The 20338-nt window shown below is 34.9% G+C and overlaps 2 protein-coding genes across 7 annotated transcripts in view; one reads left to right on the top strand and one right to left on the bottom strand.

Annotated features, from left to right (window-relative positions):
• Positions 1 to 458: 458 nt before the first annotated feature.
• On the bottom strand, positions 459 to 11364 carry LOC108600530. 2 transcript variants are annotated; one of them, XM_017988181.2, is made up of 6 exons: positions 11088 to 11364; positions 7853 to 8169; positions 5327 to 5505; positions 2780 to 3884; positions 1631 to 2709; positions 459 to 957 (listed from the first exon to the last, which is right to left on the bottom strand). In XM_017988181.2, exons 2-6 carry the CDS (start codon positions 8028 to 8030, stop codon positions 547 to 549), a joined length of 2952 nt encoding a protein of 983 aa, XP_017843670.2. In that variant the 5' UTR covers positions 8031 to 8169; positions 11088 to 11364; the 3' UTR covers positions 459 to 546. The 2 variants fall into 2 exon arrangements, with proteins under 2 accessions (XP_017843670.2, XP_017843672.2); XM_017988183.2 differs by having other exon boundaries at positions 1631 to 2706.
• A 2645-nt stretch (positions 11365 to 14009) lies between these two features.
• Positions 14010 to 20338, top strand: part of LOC108600028 (potassium voltage-gated channel protein Shaw) — a 35455-nt gene continuing 29126 nt past the window's right edge. For 4 of the 5 annotated variants that reach the window (XR_001915173.2, XR_004458946.1, XM_017987348.2 and 1 more), the window contains exon 1: positions 14010 to 14088. The gene's annotated coding sequence lies outside the window, so the exon portion shown is untranslated. The remainder of the gene's footprint in view (positions 14089 to 20338) is intronic. The other variant, XR_001915174.2, reaches the window with a different exon arrangement.

Raw genomic sequence — 20338 nt, 5'->3', positions numbered from 1 at the left:
TTGCATTTATTTTATTAATATGATTCCTCTCCTCCCCGTAAATGAAAAAAAAATCGATTTACACCCATAATATTTAACGGATAAATCACAAAATTTCAGATCAATCGGATAAATACTACAGTCGACGTACGCTAAAGCGAAAACAAACTGTAACGTTTTGTGTATGTATTGTTTTGTGTGTATGTATGTTTATGAATGCGTGCGTGTGTTGTCAAAGTTTATATAACTTGTATATGTTAGTTGTTAGTTGGGCCTACTTGTGTTATTGTTATATTTGCATAAATGGATATAAAACGGTAAAATAAAATGATTTCGTTTCTTTCTTATGAAAACCTTTATTTACATACATTTTGGCTTGTTCTTAATTCTACTGAAACACTGGAGACAATCACAGATAAACAAATAGTTAAAACACTTGCTGAATGCAAGAATCAAATTAGTAATACTATTTTAATAATTATTAAAGATTATTATCTGTTATATATAAAGACGACAGAAGTTGCACAAGTGTCATGTAAGCATTATAGAAACCCATATGCAGAGAGTTCAGTGAACACGAACTAGTAGTTGCAAGCTTAGAAAAACCCACAATGAACTTGATTCTAATGCTAAACTCGGTGTCGCTGACCCTGTCGTTGGTGATGCCTGAGTTGGGTTGCTTTCATCATTTTCGGTGGTCGAAGTTACAGAATCTTCACGAGAATCAGGCACATAGTCCCCGCAGGTAGGAAAGTTACGAGGTACCGGCATCATTTGATCGTTGTCCCCCACTTTAACTACTAGTGCCATTCCGATTTCAGCATGAAATTCAATGTGACAGTGGAAGAGCCAATAACCTGGATTATAGGCTTCAAAGCGAACAATTGTGTAACCGCCGTCCGGAACTGTGACTGTATCTTTAACAGGTGGATTTATTAAGTTGCGTTTAAGCAACTTGAACTGATCAAGTTGTTTTACCTGCATGAAACAAATTTCTATTTACTATTTATAATTAATGTTTTTATACATTTTGATATTTTTATAAAAAATGGAAAAGGTTATTATGAAGTTGTGCAAATGAGGGAATATTTAACTGGGAGAGGGAGACGTGGCAGACCCATAGGGTATATATATGATCAGCATGACAAACTGACAAACTGACCGTGCGTCTAGATGTATGTATGAGCAACTGTTTCTTGAGTAAGCTATTAGATATAGAGCAACCAAATTTTCTATATTGGTGCTTCTATACACGAGCCAACTCGCTTTAATTTAATATTTTTTTCTATGTGCTGCCACCTGCCACTCAATAAAAAAACTTTTACGTCCTCAATATTTAATGGAAAAATGGAAAATAAATATCAAAAACGCTTTATCATGTTCTTGACAGATGCCGAAAAACAGAACGATCGGATAAATAATTAGGGGTTATTCACATTTCAACTTTCAATATGGACAGTGCGGTTCGAAGTTATACACTTTGCAATAGGCAGAAGAAATCATGGAAGACTCTGAAAAATATATTAATTCTTTGTCACTAGACAAATTAGTTCAATTGAGTTACAGGCCCAAAAGATCTGGTACGTCGATACTCCTATTATTAGATTAGCTTACATTTTCTTGCTATTGAGTGTGCACTATATAAACTTACCATTTCAATTGTAACATTTTCACCGAGGCGCTCCAATCCAATCACGCGAAAGGCATTGCCATGTAAGTGAAATGGATGATTTGCGTAAAAGGTGAATCCCTCGTCTACAATAATAAACTCTACAACTGCATTTAAAGGTACTTGCAGGACATGATGACACTTGCAAAATTGTTTGCGACAGTCGATACCATTTTGAGTTAAGCTCGTCTCATTGCAAAAAAGTTCGTCATTCAGTTGATTGCGCTGCGGCAGCAGTGCCATAGAAGGAAATTTCAGTGATATGTGGTTAAGCTGCGGTGTGTAGAGTATGTTTTCCTTTGAAATGTTTGTATTCATGCTATAATAATCGCCGTGATGAAATTCAGGATTATCTTTTCGATAGAAGTCGTAGTATACAAAGAACTTGTAGTCAGCCTCTGGCTTGAGTGTATCGTCGTCAATTCCAGAGACCTTATCGTAAATCGGCAGTGCTCTCATCTCAGCAACTGTCTTTGTATCGGTATAGCCAGGTCCCCGATTCATTACATTCAGCTCAATGCCTGTGGCATTGTGAGCATACCCAAGTTCGGATATTGGTTCTTCGTCGGTAGCACCTTCGTAGCGCAATATAGCCACCTGAAAGGCAGAGGTAAAGCGCTCACTGCAATCCATCAGTCCCTTTAGACGCACCCAGTAGTTGTCCACATGCTGATTGGCATTCAGTACAAAGTCAAAGCGCTCTCCCGAATACGTTACAATAGAACCTACTTCCATTGCTTCAATGTCATATCCGTCCGAGTTAATAGCGATCAGCTTGTGATTATCCACAGATACCACAATTGGGCAATTAAGGTACTCTGCGTTCACAATGCGGAAGCGATAACGAAATCCACGCTTTACATAATATACTTGATGGGGTATTTGTTCTAACGGTATCTTTTCAACGTTTCCACGTCGCTGACGTGAATGAGTTTCGCCTAGAGACGCTATCCGAGCAGTAGTATTAGAGTTGGTTTGATGCATTGCATGGCGTTTTAAAGCTAGTTCCATTACCTCCATCCCGTTGGATGAGTCAACACCAGGATTAATAGCTGTTGCTACTAGAAAAAAAAAAACAAAATTATCGGTGGTTAAAAGATTAAATTGTATAGTGAATTGGGGAATACCTACATGCTTTAAAATTATCTGACTTTAGTTGCTCGCTGTCTATCTGAAGTGAAGCTGTAATTGGTGTTGCTGGAGATTTTGCGGGTGCCTCTGTGGCCATTCGGTTTTGTCTTTTTGCCTCTGCCCATATGCGATTATAGTAGCGACCACGCCCATTTATCAGAATATTGTGTGGCTTATTATCTCCACGGGAATGGTGATGATTGGCAAATATGCTGGAGCCTGGTTCATGTATCCAGTCTTGTACAACCAATACATGTTCACTGAGATCAAAATCGTACAGACCACCATGTGGGTCCGAACTTTTGGGCCGTCGAATGATAAGTGCTCCAAAGACACCATCGCCTCGCTGCATTCCGGTGTGCGAATGCCAGAAGTGTGTACCGGAGTTATCCGCCGGGAAAGTGTAGCGAAAATTGGTATGAGGGGGAATTGGGCATTGCGTAATGTGAGGCACTCCGTCCATATAGGGTGTTTTCTTTTGATGTAAGCCGTGCCAATGAATAGTGGTGCTTTCGCCCAGAAGATTGTTCTTAACATCCACGACAATTTGGTCACCTTCGCACACCTCGATGACGGGTCCAGGCATCATTCGATTGACCACAGTTATACTACGTTGCAGACCATCTCCTAAAACGCAGTGTGGCCTAAAGCAGTCCGTTAAGTTTAATGGACAATCGAAGCATGCTTTAGAAAACGTCTGATACCACTCGACCACAAAGGTGTAGCGACATGTCATTGGCTCTGCTCCAATCTGGCAGTCTCGTACACATGGATGTCGTCGGTACCACTCTGCAGTCCAGATATCGCTTGTACTTTCTACATCGTCTAGTAGCTCAGCTCGAGAAGAAAAAGCTGGGTGACAAACGGGGCAGCATTTATTTCTACCTATTCGCCATGGCGGACAGTTAGTAGGGATTGGCTGGCAAAATCGTTTATAACTATTTATTATAATTTCGCCATTTTCCAATTGGCTACACTCCAGCAGTGTGCAGTCTGCATCATTATGCCAAGTTTCGCCGATGGCATAAAGACTATTATTGTGCTGGCAATGGGTTTGTATGCACTCGCCGCAGCAGCTTTTGGGGTTTTTACGCAACTCAGATCCCTGAAAAACCGACAATGTAAGACTCTTTTAAAAGGGTATACTTATAAAAGTGCCTAATAAGTTTTTAATCGTCGCTACATTACTAAGCTACTCAAGATTATTTAAGATTTTGCTACTCACAAACGTATGCATACGGCTTACGGTAAAAGAAAACATGAAACCCAATTAAAGCTACAGAATGTATTTCGGACACCAACCACAAGAGCCAATAAATTTACAAAACGATCATCGAATCTCTTTGCCCATCGTTTTTATCAAACTTCAGTTTATGATCGAGGAGAATAACTAAGTGATTTTCTTCTTCTAATAAAGTAGAGGATAACAAGTCAGATTGTAAATTGCATGTCTTACTTTCTATAGATTATTATTGAAATAATATTTCAGAAATATAATTTAATATCATATCTCTGTGGTTTTTACGAAGTTTTCACGAAAATTGAAAAAAAGTTTAGTCTCCACTAATAATCTCATATTTTAATTCAAAAATATATTAAATTTCAAAAGATTTTTAAATGTTGATTTATTGCAGTCATGATCTTTTGAAATTTAATATATTTTTGAATTAAAATATGAGATTATTAGTGGAGACTAAACTTTTTTTCACAATTGAGGACGATATCTGGAGAGCTTGAGCAAAATGTATGTAACAGGGAGAGGGAGGCGTGGCATCAAGACAAACAGAGTCGATAAAGCTATGTACGTCTGTCCGTCCGTTCGTGTGAGTGCGTGTTTCTCAGCAACTATAAGAGCTAGATCAACAAAATTTGGTATGTAAGTGCTCCTAAGACCAGACTGCAATAAATCAACATTTAAAAATCTTTTGCATTAAATATAATTTTTGAATTTAAAATTAACATACAATTTTTTTCAATTTTCGTGAAAACTTCGTAAAAACCACAGAGATATGATATTAAATCATATTTCTGAAATATTATTTCAATAATAATCTATAGAAAGTAAGTAATTAAACAAATCTTTATTTATGACTGCAATAAATCAACATTTAAAAATCTTTTGAAATTTAATATATTTTTGAATTAAAATATGAGATTATAAGTGGAGACTAAACTTTTTTTCAATTTTCGTGAAAACTTCGTAAAAACCACAGAGATATGATATTAAATCATATTTCTGAAATATTATTTCAATAATTAGACTTATTTTTTATTGTAGTAAATATTTTATTTTTCGGTTCAGATTGAACATTTGGCAATGCCTTGATTAAATGAATATTACTATATTTTTATGTGAACTTTTTTATCTTTAGTTTTTCTACAATTCTAACAAATTCACTCGATTTTTATTCGATATATTCGTATTTCTCGTACATATTTTTTTGTTGTTGTTGACGACTCATTGATTCTTTTTTAGTAATTCGACTGCTTAACGCCGATTTCTACTTACAATTTAACTACGACCCTTTGGTCTACATAAATACTCACCACATTGCAATAGAATTCATTGCAGTCAATAGGGGTTACTACTATATGTGGTTGCAACTTCAAATCGGCTGCTGCGATGCACGAGTATACCAGACAAATGTCTCTTGTGTCAAACCAAACGCTTCCTTGTTCCTTTGACACTGTGGTATCATTCTCTTGATATTCGCAGTAAGTGTTTTCTGTAATTTAAGATTTTCACATTTTAAAACAGTTCAATATGTTTTCACAAGAAGTAGCTATTAATCATATATTATTTTTATACACTTTCACATTGCAAAAGGGTATCATGGAGTTGTGCAAATGTATGTAACAGGGAGAGGGAGGCGTGGCATCAAGACTAACAGAGTCGATAAAGCTATGTACGTCTGTCCGTCCGTTCGTGTGAGTGCGTGTTTCTCAGCAACTATAAGAGCTAGATCAACAAAATTTGGTATGTAGGTGCTCCTAAGACCAGGACATATCGCTTTTATATTTATTTTTTTAAATATTAAGCAATAAAAACAATAATTCAAAATCTGAAATAAATATCAAATATCATGTTTTTGACCGATGTCGAAAATTACACAACGATATATACACCGGGGTGGACTTGCTGACGCGCCATACAAACGTCGCTGCTGACGCTACAGCGAAGACGAGCTGTGCGCGTTTGTGTTTTGTGTTTAAGTGCTTGTGAGTGCATGCGTGTATTTACTGCGATGATCTATTCAAAGTGTATAACAGTTGGTTGCGCCCAACTTTAATGGTCACTTTGTTTTTATATACTTGACATTTTATAATAAGGTAGGAGGCGAGTCAGACCCAGGTATAAGAGCTACAGCAACCAAACTTGGTATGTAGGTGCGCATATACCCTGGACAAAGCGCTTTTATTATTTTTTTTTATTTTTTCTGCCCTCCCGCGCAAAATGCCTTGACTGTTTTGTGTGTATGTGGTTGTAAGTGCGTACCAGAGAACGGCAAGAGTGCACACACCCCTAAAAACACAAGCGTACTAACGCACGCATAAACACATGTTTGCTGCGATGTCAAAGAGTATATAAAAGTTGGTTGCGCCCAAATTTAATGAAAAATAGAAAAAGTTTTCTACACATCTCAAGAGTTGTGCTCTTAGGGTGCCCCTAATAGCACATAAAGTTAACTTTTGTAAATAAAAGTTATTATGTATTTCGTCTATAAGAAATTGTAACAAATTTTAAAATTATTTTGAAAACTCGAAGGCACTTAATAACAAGAATTTTTCGATGTTGTTATAACACGCAATTTATTACTTCACATGCTAAGTGTTTGCTCAGGTGTTGGCAGCGATTTGTTGTGTGCAAAGACAGAGATAAAAGTCTTGATAAACAAAAGCAAGTCTTATTGCCCTTAAGGGACTTTGTATGTAATAAACTTTTGCAGGTTTTCGTCAAATATATTGTGTAATACAAAAATATGTTAAGAGCGAAATGGTTTACCATTCGATAGCGAATAGTACATGCTGCTATTTATAAATGGTTATGAGCAATTTCATTGTTTGCTTGTTTAGAGAAACAAAAAAATACATTCGCCACACCTGCAAATGCATATATGTACATACATAGATCTTGACACTTTGACATTTTTTTATAAAACATGTATCCGGCGCAGATCGAGTTTATACTTGAAATTTGAATATTCTGCTGCGCAAATCAAATAAAAATCAAAGTGAATAAAAATATTAACACCAAATCTTTTTAGCATTTAATTTTAACTTTAACGCACTCTCAAACCGATAATTTTATCATTGCTGAAGATTACATACAATTTATTGGATGTGCCGCGCCTCCTTCTGCTTCGTACATTGCAATTTTTCTAATTTTTACAGAAAGTGGCATAACTAAATAAAAACAGTAATCATAACTAAAATTAATAAGGCATGATCATGAAAAAAATTAATTGTTTCATTAAAGGTGAGGCTCTGTCTTGAAGTCTTTAATTAAGTTATGCTGACATTCATTTTCTAGTAAAAGTAAAATACTTTATATATGGAGCTTAAATCCATTGCACTAAAATATCAATAATAAGAAAGAAAGAAACTCTCTCTAAGCGTCATGTGCACCAATTATGATTTCAATTGAAGAGAATGACATTTGGATAAGGTTTCTAGCTTTCGGATCACAGTAATGTATAAATCATTTGATTAAGTTATTTATATGTGATTGTGATTACATAAAAAGCTGTGGGAGGCCTCTTGATATAGCCTTTTCTGTTAATCTGTACGAATTCGGGACATTTAAAAATAGAAAGTTTCTACTTAAATGTTCAAATGTAAAAATAAAAAAAATCTGATTAGCTATCTCTGAATAAGTAAATCAGATTTAACAATGTTTTATTGTGTGCCAATATATATATACATGCATTTGAACAGTAAACACGTAGCCTTAGAATTGACCGAGGTGTGCCGTTAACATCTTTGAGCATAAAAACTAATGTAATTAATAATTTATGAACAGAAAATATTGACGACACAGCTTAAATATTTGTACGATAATTTAGATTTACCAACCTCTTTCTCTATGAACAGTTTGTGACTCATTAAATTCACACAGGATGCTCAACGGGAACAGACAGATGGCCAACAACAGTGGCGATGTCAATTTGAAGTTTCTGTCACCTCTCATTTTTGCGATGGTGCAACCCTTTTTGTGATCTGCTAAATATTGCTCCGTTACTGCCATTTCCATTGTCAATTTTTCATAATTATGGACTTAATTTATCTTATTAAAGAAATGTGATATCGTTTAAAATGTGATATCGTTGTTGATTGTGTGGTTTCATGTAACCATACCAAAGTCAAACTATTATGCTGAACTGTTAAGTGTCCTGAAAAAAAGAGTTATAATATTGGCAGTTGTATTCCATTATCTATTAAAATTAATTGTTTATTAATAGTGTAATAACATTATCCAAAAAAAATGTTGGCAATGCGGGGCTTATTAGAGTAAGTAAAATGCTCTGATAAACTCTGATTACATCCGGAAAAAGCGACTGTTTTATTTATTAGTTATTAATTATTAACTAGCATTATTTTCAATCAGAATAGCAACAACCGAAGTGGGATAAAGCAAAGGGTCAGGCTTTATACCCAGAGATACTATCTTATTATACTCGCAGAACTACTTATATAAATTATGTATATTTGCTTGTATATATAAATTAATGTGAGCAGCTTACACATGTAGTTAAATGTGATTTACTAGGCCCTGTAAATAATAAGCGTACGAACTGTGAGTTCTGATAGGACCCATCTGTAAGGCCAGCACGCCAGGAAGCCAGCAAAGTCAACACGCAGTGCACGTACAAATTTAATTAATAAACACGCTGTTCTCAAAAACACACACTTACAAAAAATAAGCAAGGTCTTGACTAAGGATTCCTCAGTAGACCGATCAACATGCTTACGACATGCAATGCATAACACGAAAAGTAAAAATTATGAAAAGCACAGAAACGGAAGATGAACGGATGATGATGTATCGTAGCCAGACTATTCTCACGTGGAAGTGACAAAGGGTATGTGGCCATATTGGCCACGAGGCGGCCCATCGCGCACTAAGTTTAAAAACATACTGCTTCTTTAATGTACAATAAAATATATTGGCCGACGCGTATACGCTTTTATTATTTTTATACACTGTGACATTTTTATAAAAAATGGAAAAGGGTATTATAAAGTTGTGCAAATGTATGTAACAGGAGGCAAGACAAACTGAGTCGATATGGGCATGCCCGTCTGTATATATGTATGTCTGTATTAGTGCCTATTTCTCAGCAACTATAAAAGCTAGATCAACCAAATTTTGTATATACAAAGGTGGTACGCGTGCTAATCGCTTTTATTTAATTTTAATTATTTCGTCCCCCTCCCCCGCAAATCGAAAAAAACGATATTAAGCAATTTAAAAATATTTACGAAATCGCTGCTGACACTACAGCGAAAAATCGCTGTCACGCTTTAGTGTTCTGCGTATTTGTATTTGTGAGTGCATGCGTGTGTTTGCTCCGATGCCCTAGTCAAAGTGTATAGAAAATTCAGAACTATCGGGTAAGCATTCACATTTAAATTTTCCTGTGTCACAGCTGACGCTACAGCCAAATTTGCTATGACGTGTAAGTTATTGTGTGTTTGTGAGTTTGTTCGTGTGTTTGCTGCGATGGCCTAGTTAAAGTGTATGAATAACTTGTCTGTACCAACTTTAGTCCGTTCTACTTTACGATATATATGTAAGAACATATAATATATTCATACTTATTTAATTGCTTGTATAATTCACACATATAACACACTTCTTACATTTGCATGAACAATCACGCTTTGTCCCAGTGATTTCCATTTTTATTGGGCTCTACGTTTGTACAAATTGTACAAAACTGTCCAAACTAGAGTAATGTCACTTAGTTTCTTACACTCTTTGAGCAAATAATTTCATTTATTGCTAAATAAGAAGAGCCAATCAGACCTTTACTTACCCATGAGATCAGCTTTTATAGCTGTCATCGTAAATAATTCAATGATTGAATTAACAATTGATTGATAGAAATAATTCACGCGTCAGTTGCAGGGGATTATTTGTTACTAAGCCCTAGTTCAAGCTTGACTACAAACAGTAAGCCATAATTAAATATTCAAAATCACACAAAAGGTAAGTCCCGGTGGTTCACCAGAGACTGATTGTCAAGGGCAGCTTGCTGTTGATTTCCAATGAAAATGTATCCAACTAAATTGAAACCGAAAACTTTCTACCTACATATGTACATTAATTTCCAACTGAGTGGATACACTAGTATTGTGAAGTGTTGGGACCAAAAGTATAAATACGGATTTACCATGATTCATAGTAGTATAAAATATTTATTTTGTATTAATTTATAGGCTCATGCAGTTTTACCATATGTGTGTGATATAATAGCAATACATTTCATGACAAATTAATTTGGTTTATGGAAACTTTGAATACCGATGCAAAAGTCACGTAACACTTAAATAAAGCTGCTTATATAATCCTCACAATTCATAATAGTGTCTAGGTTTTTATACGCTTTGACGTTTTTATAATAAGTTGAAAGTGGGGTATCGTGAGATTTTCCAAATGAATGTAACAGGGAGAAGAAGTGGGTAAAACCCATAAAGTATGTGCATATATTCTTGATCAGCAAGACAATATAAAATCGCTCCAATAAAACGCATAGCTTTGGCATTTAGCAGTATTTAGTAAAGCGTCACAAAAGAACATAAAGGTATAATTATAGTTGACGTCAATGTAACCGTCATCAGTGCCATAGGAATTTATAATTTGAAAAATTTCATTGCTATTTATGTTAATTCGTCCGCTTCTGATTATTATGTTTATTATAAATTGTGTGTAAATCTCATGTGTTTTAAAGCCAAGAGTGTTTTGTCATCGTTATAGAACGCATGTTGAAACAGGTGTTGAGCCCAATTTAAATACTGTACTTGTATTAATACACGATGTAAATGCTACTAGTCTTTATTTTAGCCTAATTATTATTAACTTTATTATTATTAATTAATGTAAAACCAATGAAGTATTATTTTTTTCTCTTTTAAGTAAGTTAGTAAGCTTTCGAGTATTTGTTCATAATCCGATTATAAATATTTCGCAAATAATCAAAACACGTACTCAGTATTGTATGTAGAGAAAAATCCAGTTTACTTCTTTTAATTTACGTATTATTTTTTACACATTAGTATAACATTTACAAGTCGTAGATAAACGTACCATTTATTAAATTATTCCACACTTTTACTTATCACGTCCAAGGGAAATGATCATAATCATGTTTATTCAACACAATTGTCGGCAATTTATGTATGTCAGTTATTATGCGTTATTACTTATTACTGACCGACTTTTTTACAGTTTGACAAGCACTCAACACTGACTATTATCAGAAAGGACAAGGATGCAAATCGAGTCAAGCTACGATCCTCAGGGCTACATGCGAAAACAGTTCCGCGACTTAGAACCGCCTTTAGCGCGTCTGGTCTGACGTTAATATAGCAACTAACTAAAATTGAATGGAGCATGAACCTTTTTTAACATTTAATACGCGCAAAAGCCCGAAACCGTTTTAGCCAATTGCTCTTTACTTCTCGCTGCTCATGGCTGATAACAGTTCAAGTTACGATCTACGTTCGTAATTTCAATTTACCAACGAGCGATGCGCGAAAGTTAGAGCGCAAACTTGAGTGACTTTGTTGGCCTCTTGTTGTTAGTGGAGCTTTAATTACATGCACATGTCTTGCCAGATCGGTTGTTGACATTGGGAATGTTAACGCTTAACAGAGCAGTGTTTAAGTTTTTGATTGGACGCATGTTAACCACACTATGGGTAACAGACGTTCCCATCTATAAAATACACGTATGTACTTTTTGATTAAAATCGATACCTTTTTTGATTACATGTTACTGTTATCTCTTTGCATTTATTACTTGTTTTTCTATTACGTTTCTTACATTTGCATGAACAATCACGCTTTGTCCCAGTGAACCTTTCCATTTTTGATTGGGCTCTACGTTTGTACAAATTTATGTTAAAAACTGTCCAAACTAGAGTAATGTCACTTAGTTTCTTACACTCTTTGACCTTTTTTTTATAAAACATATTCTTGATCAGCTATCTTGTCTGCCTTCTCTTTGTTGGATTGACATACATACATAATATGTGTGTATGTACATTAGCTTACGCAGATCACAAAATTTGTTAAAAAAAAAAACTTAATTTACAATAATAGAGAGAGCAATTTGCATAACCTAGGGATGAAAATCAAATTATACACACGGTAGAGACCGTTATTGTATTTCAAAATATAAATGAAAATATTCAAAGTTTGTTGTGTTTTTCTGTAAATATGTGGAAAATAAGCAACAATTAAGAAACCAATATGATTTATTTAGAAGTAAATTTTGTGTTTTATAATTTTTATAAGCTTTTACATATTTTATATAAAATGGCAAAAGCTGAAAATTAAGTTGTACAAACGTATGATACTGTTAGAAGGAGGCAGAGCAGATCCCATAAAGTCTATATATTCTTGATTAGCAAGAAAAACTGAGTCGATATAGCTATGTCCGGCTTTCCGTGTATTTGTTTGTCTGTCTTATTATTTCCCCCTCCTCCGCAATTTGAAAAATAAAAACGAGTTACACCCGTAATACATAACGGAAAAATCTGAAATAAATAAAAAAATCTTGCTGTGTCATGTTTTCGATTCAAAACGATTAGATAAATAACTCAGGTGTTGCTCACATTTAAATTTTCAATATAGGAGCTACAGCGAATACGAGTTGTTTTGTGTGTATGTATGTGGGTGTGAGTCTGTTTTCTGCGAAGTCCTAGTTAAAGTGTATATAAAAGTTAGTTACGCCCAACATACTTTTTCTGTTAATGAAATGTGCAGCACATTTTCAATAAATTATCAAAATTGATTGTTATTTTTAATGGCGGGAATGTTCCTTGGGGTGTTACACACTTTGACATTTTTATAGAAAGAGGCGTGGAAGAGCCCATTAAGTATCTGTATGTGAAACAAAAACCGAGAGAGTGCTAGAGCAATCGGGAAAAACAGGTTGAAAAGCGAAAAAACAATTTACGCCCACAATATTTAACGAAATAAAATAAGTAAGAATTCAAGTAAATTCCATTCAAGATTTATCACATTCTCGACCGATGTCGAAGATTTCAAAACGATTGTATAAATAACTTCGGAAGTATTCACATTAAGAGCGCTTGCTAACGCGCTATGCAGACTTCGTTGCCGACGCAGCTGACTAGCTTCGCTGTTGATGCTACCGCGAAAACGTTCTGTGATGCTTAGATATTGTTTTTGAGAGGTTGCGTGCGTTAACTGCAATACCATAGTCATGCCCTATACCTATTGGTATCATATAAAATACAAATGATATTTAAACTAATTTTTCTCCAATTTAAAAATGTCAGCTTGCACCATATGTCAAAATTTTAACGTGCATTTGACATTTTAATGAAAAAAGAAAAAGGGAATGGTTTTTATATGAAAACACAATTCATTAATTTAATATATTCAGATATATGCATATACACATTCATATAAATTTGCTTAGTACTTATATAAAATATTATTTTGTCAGTGTATTGATATTCACCACACACGCATCAACACACAGGCAAAAAGCTTTTTACTCTCAATCTCTCGCTCACATTCAGCAACTTTATGTTGCAGCATCCGTTGTTCGGGTAACTGTACGGAACGAATGACGTTACGGTTTGTCCTTTTGGCAGGCTACGTGCTGCGTTTAGTTCGCTTTAAGACGTGCGTGAGGCAGTATCAAATTCAACGCTTTAAGGACACCAACGGACTGATTACAGCGAAAGCCAAAAGGGCCATCGGGAACGTGAAAATAAAAGCTAAAAGTGTTAATAGGCCAATGAGCGTCTTTCGTCCGGTAATTGACAGCAGCTCATCGCGAAGTGCGTGGAATTGTTGACGCCCCAGTTGGTAGCGTCAGTGTGCAGGACGGTTTACAGGTACTCCTTTTAAAGGTGTATCTACAAGTAAATACATACATATGTATTAATTCATATATATATCTAAATATGTATATGTAAATGTGTGAGTGTGCTTAATGGTGACCAGAAAATTATTCAAGAGATTTTCATAAGTGTACTTAAGTGCTGTATATATTGTCAAAATAAAGTTAACCAAAGGCAAAAGGATTAAAGCGTGTCACATTTGTTGAGGTAACTCTGATTAGTGTACATTTTTTGCTTAGACTAAGCTTTGCAACTCTTCTAGAGTAAGCCATTATTTTCGGACGTCTTTAATTCAGTCCCTTTTCATTCCGCTTTTGTTTTTGTGGCTTTGTTGCTTGTGTTAATCGCCTAGGGAACTATAAAGTAAGGTTACCCAGCTGTACGTAGCATTTTGCGTCAGTCCTAACGTCCTTCACAATCAGGCTTGATGTATCTCTCAAAATAGAATACGGGAATAAGTTATCAGAAGCATATGAATTAAGGTATTGCACGAGGCTTCACGGGATATCAAATAATTAGCGAGCAGAGTTACGAATACAAAGCCGCATGCAAATGTCATTGCGTATGTAGTCAAGGAGTTTGTTTCGATTACAACCGAGCACATAAGAGCTACAGAACTGAAAATTTCACCAATATTCTATTAAAAATATCTTAGTGAATTTTCACTAAAATCATTTGAATTTGGAACATGCCGCTGGAAACTTCGGGAAACTTTTTTACCCATTAGCAGCTAGTAGTTCAAATTATCGAAATCTCTAAAAACAATATTAGCAAATTTACAAATTTCCGGGAAAACTCATTTTTCTTCCAAAAAAAAAACTTTGGAATTTTTACTAAAATTATTTGGATTTGGAAAATGCCGCTGGAAACTTCTGGAAACCTTTTCACTCATTAGCAGTTAGTAGTTAAAATTCAAAACTCTATAAATTTTAAAAAGTTTTTAAAAGTTATTAAAATTTAAAAAATCAAAAAATTAAAGAAAACTGCTTGTTTTTAAAAAATTTTAAAATGGTAAGCTACCAAAATGTAAAAATTTTCGATAGGTCCATATGTCAAAAATGGTCGGAAATTATAAAATTAATTGGGTGTATATGAGCTTGGTATCGTTTCTATAAAATATATATATATATATCGTTCCTAAAAAATTAAATGTTTTTAAACAATTATTATTTGTTAAATTAAGGGCAAAACTGAGCAGCTTAACAGCGGGCCTACTTTTTAATGCGCAAAAACCGGGGGTAATTTTAGGATTTAATGAAAAAAGTTAGTTTGCTAGTTTGGTGAACTAGACAGACCACATGTGGGCTTCCCCAAGGATTTTGAGGATATAGGTTTAATTTATGTTGCTTAGAAGGGTTCGCTTTACTCTGGAGATTTGATGGGAACATGGATGCCTGTATTACAAAAAGTTAATACTGTTGTCAAGTTTAGTTTGTTTTTATGCAACGCCATAAACGCAACAAAGCCGAAAGTGTCGACTCTAGAGTACTAATGGCGCTAGCACTTTGTAGCCAAGCTCTTAAGCATTTATCAGAGCTATGAAAGTTTTTATGAGCGAAGCGTGCCCGTGCTATGACTAGCTACAAAAATGGCAGCACGGCATGTCGAGGCCTAAGCTGTTTGGGCACAAACCGTCTGCTTTCTTTCCTTACAAGTTTTAACTCTCTTAGTCAACGACACTTAAATGAGCAGTTGACAGCTGTAGGGGTTGCTGGATAAAACAGCATCATGGACTCGCGACAATTAAAAGCTTTCGACGCGTCTCTACAATGCAAAGCAATGCAATTAGAGTGCTGTCTTTGCCCGCTTAATGATGCACGTAAAGACAAACGTGGCACCGACATTGCCGGCAATACTCACCAACAAGAATTAAGGCATAGACTACAAATGTTCAGATTACCGTATGGCGCGACTTGAACTTTACAACCGAACACAAAGCGGGCAGCTTTTATTTTTCTTTGGAGGATAAGTAAAAAGTACCTACAAAAAATTAATTTATAGGCTGGCCTTAACCTCGTATATACAATGAAATGCATGAGCTTGCTCAAGTGTCGCTATCTGGATTATCTAGAACAGCAAACGTAGTATAAATACTTATGTTGATAAATGCAAAGTAACTGGCAAAAATTTTAAGTTACGTTTTTTCTTGTCATTATTGCGAAGAGTCATTTTCTCTATTTTTATAAAGTCCACGTTGAAAAAACGTAGTTTAGATACGTAAAGTATTTTTATACTTATTAATTCCATATAAATTAGGTGTATCAAACTAACACTAATAAAGTAAGTATACTGCACACTCGACAATTCCAAAGACATCGGCTCAAATGAAAGGGGCTTAATATTTGCAAGCCCAAGTTTAGTGACTGTGAGTGCATTGGTTACAGGTACTCCATTGCATACTATGTATTGAATAAATTAATGTCTCGATGCTTATTATTCCGACACCCTACGAAAATTGCAAGTTAGTTTTAATAATGTATGTTTTAAATTTATTTATTTATTTATTTTTTTATAAATTAAAACCTGGAACAGTTCGTGAAATTTGAAATACTAAAGATTATTTTGCTTAGTATTATTGATAGAATTTTTCTTTTTTTTGTCAGTTGAGATACTTGACTTTAGTATATTATTTTCTCATGCAATTAAGGACAATGGGGTCGAATTTTCGTAATATTAATTTCTTTGTATTCAGAAAATTTTAAAGTTAAGTTTTCTACAATCGTTTATATTGGCTTGTGAAAATTAATAGCAACAATTGGAAGAAACTTTGCGATTGTAAAAGAAATATATAAGTTTTAGGTAAAGCTGTTGCTATTCTTAAGTTTGATCATTTTAAATGTTTAAACATTTTTGAAAAAAATGCAAGAATACAGAGCCAGCCATATTTTTAATGCGAATGCAATATGGTGCAAGGCCCTGACGCGTATTGAAATGTTTTTGTGGATTAAGCGCAGAGGTTAGAAAATTTCGATCGTGTTTTGCATAATTCAAAACTCAGTTTGAGTTAGCTTCAAGGATCAGCAGTGGAAGTGACTGTTTTCACTTTGTTAGTAAACTGACATGCTGCCTACTTTTCAGAGGTCAGTGCTCAGTTGGTCCCGTTCACCAAATTAAATGCATAAAAATACTCTGAATAATGTATTAATGTTCTTAATATACATATATTTATTATATTGTATTATATTTTTTCTGACTGACGGGAGATAAATATAATGACGGGTGATAGCTGGTTCAAGAAGCAAATTTTTGAATTTCCGGAGAATACGGGGAATCCTGTCAGTAAAAATGGCTTTCACGAAGAGCAAGCGACAAATATCTGAACAATCTGGAATTTCCCTAGAAAGGAAAGGGTTTCATGGAGACCAAAAGATAAAAGTCTGAATCTAATTTTAATCATGTGGAGGCAGTTTAATAATTTTGGACATAACCATATTGATCTGCTATAAATCATGAAAGTTATTGTACTAAAGGCAGGCATAGCTTTTAAGATATCAAATTTCACTTGTGATATATAAAATGCCCATAATCATATTATTTAAATATATATTTTTGATTTTATATTGATCGAATAATAATAAATAAACACACAAGTTACTCAGGTAACAGTATCTAATAAGAAGGAAACGGCAACACGTTTTGTCAGGTCCTGGGTTAATTAATTTAAATATTTTATTAGGTTATGTAAAGATTATTTATTATTATTGTTATTTTTATAGATTTTTTTTTTGTAATAATTGATTTAATAAGTGAAGGATCAGTACAATTCATAAGTGTACTATAACATTACATTTGGTGTAAATTTATTTTGGCTCAACCTTTATAGTAACTTGAAGTTATTAGTTAAAATGTGATTGTAAAATCAACAGTAATAGGTTATCAATCTTCAGATCTCACTATCATTTATAGGCATAACCTAAGGTGTTTGCCACAACTTTATGTATTTACTTAGGATAATATATGTACATATGTAAAATCATTTTTCGACAGTTTCAATGTCAATCACATCTTATTATGTGAGCAGCTCAAACATAGATACATTTTCAGCAATGCCTGAGGAAACAAAGCAAAGATTGGAGTCTATATAGAATGGAAAAGTGTTTTCTGATTTATGTATATTACTTCCGTATATTGAGCAAAGGATATAATGTTACAATTGAAATAAAAAAATATTACGTTTTTATACACATGACATTTTTATAAAAATGTTGAAGAGCGCATTTTAAGGTTGTGCAAATGTATGTGAAATGGAGAAGGAGGCGTGGCAGACCCATAAAGTATATATATTCTTGATCAGCAAGACAAGCTGCACACATTTGCACAACTTCATAATACCCTTTTCCATTTTTTACAAAAAGGTCAAAGTGTATAAAAAAGAAACTTAACTTATACAGCATAAGGGGGAACACATAACAAATAGATGTTTTTCAGTGATATGGACCTTAAAATGTAAAAATGTATATAAGCATCTGGATTGTGTGGACATTTTTATGTAGTAAGGAAAAGGGTTTTATGAATTTGCGCAGACCCCATAAAGAATATATATTTTTGAGCAGCAAGACAAACTGAGTCCATAAAGCTATGGCCGTTCGTAAGTCTGTATTAGCTTCGGGAACTCAGAGTTTATCAGATTTTTTTTTGGCATGTTAGTTCTCCTATTTCCTTAGCAATTCGCATATATGTTTAAAAATAAATGTCCTTCTCCTTCCTTGCAAATCCAAAAAAAACAATTTGGCCCCACAAAAAGTCACACATATGTAACTTTTGCTATGTTTTGGCCGTCGCCACGTCGCTTTTTTAAGCGATTTTAATGAGCTCCTAATATTCCAATATTTCACCGATTAATTCGATTTTATTTCTGAAGCAGGTGATAAATTATAATGCAATAAAAGGGAATAAAACGAAAACTGTTTTACTTGTATCGATACAATACGATACAAACAAGAAGCTTAAATGCCATTCTCAATACAAATTTTCTTTCAAAATTTGTTATGTTCTGTATCTTTAACGGCTTAGACTCCATCCAGTTGTAGAGGCAGAATGGCGTATTTTTCAACTGTACTATCATCTATCTTAAATCAGAAAAAATGATGCGACATTGTTGACAGCTTGTTTGGCTTTTCGTGCGAACAACAAAGTCAGTTGTAATTGCCAGTTCAATTTACAAAGTATCGTGTAATAATTTTTTTTTCTCTGAGATTGTCATCTCTCTCTTTCTCTCGCCCAGAGTGTGCTTGGGGCTATGTCGACCATTGAGTTGGACAATGGCGCTTTGATTTTGCAGTAGTCCGAGCGCTATTTCGCTCACTTGCGGAGTGTGGATTTTAGCTGACATCGCAAGCCTTGCCAACAATTATGTAGAAGTAAAAACAATGCGGAACGCAACTCTATTTATGGCTGCAGACCTACAGAGATACCAGCTGTATACTGTCTCAGTATTCTACACAAATTTGTTTTCCTCACCAAGCACTCTTCCCTTAATATAAGAATTGCTCAATGTGCTCAATTGACTTTTATGCGTACGTTCAAACTTTTGGCCTGACTTCTGTGCAATCAGTTTTGTTCCGTATTCGCTAACTGCTCAACTTTATTTGCTGTCCAACCTCACGGCCCATTTGGACACACACACGCAGCTGGATATTTATCTTTATTTGGGATTGTTTGCAGTCAGTTTGTTGTTATTTGGTGGTGCTTTGCTTTTGCATCTTCCTCTTACACTGACTGCGCTACTGCTCTTGTCTCTTTGGCTTCCCTTTTATTGACTTTATAGTTATGTAGCTTAATGTGGCGTGTGTTTGACGTTGCTTTGATGCAATTTCATTTTGCTTGTTCTAAATGCTATGTTACCTGTTACGCTTACCAGATGTGTTGGCAAGCTGTGGACTGCAAATGGTCCAAGCGATAATAAATCGAGAAGATTCGAGCACACTTCAACGCATCAACGAGAAGTTGATTGACTCCATGCTGACATCTAAAAGTGCCACTAACAGGCGCAGCGCACTTAGACTAAGACAAAGCGCTATCTGGTAGCCCTCGTCGCTCTTTATTCGCCCAATGCCGTTCCTCGTTGTCTGTGCCTATTAGCGCCACTGAGATTGATGACGCACTTATTGGAGCTTCAAACTGACAGACTCAACTGCGCGCTTCAAGCATTTGCTCCACTGTTGAGTGCTATTCATATCAATCGTTCAAGTATGAGAATGCGTGTATGAGACAGTCGCTAGCCAGACAGAGGGTGAGAGGCGAAGTGCCTTAGTCAAGCCACTTGATTAACTCCCAGCAGCAAAGCAGAGCTGCCTGCCTCCCACAGGCCCCACTTAACCAACATTTTGCATTTAACACCAAGGACGGTGTGGGATAGATGTCTTTCACGTCATGCCCATCTTCCCACTATATTGAATAGGTGTTTGGAGTGAGGCAGGAGTGTGGCCAAGAAAAAATGTTGAACAGTCAGCAAAAT

This window comes from Drosophila busckii, unplaced genomic scaffold, assembly GCF_011750605.1.
Source record: "Drosophila busckii strain San Diego stock center, stock number 13000-0081.31 unplaced genomic scaffold, ASM1175060v1 chrUn_01, whole genome shotgun sequence".
Taxonomy (NCBI): domain Eukaryota; kingdom Metazoa; phylum Arthropoda; class Insecta; order Diptera; family Drosophilidae; genus Drosophila; species Drosophila busckii.
Note: the sequence above shows the minus strand (reverse complement) of the source record. Positions and strands in the feature narration are given on the sequence as shown.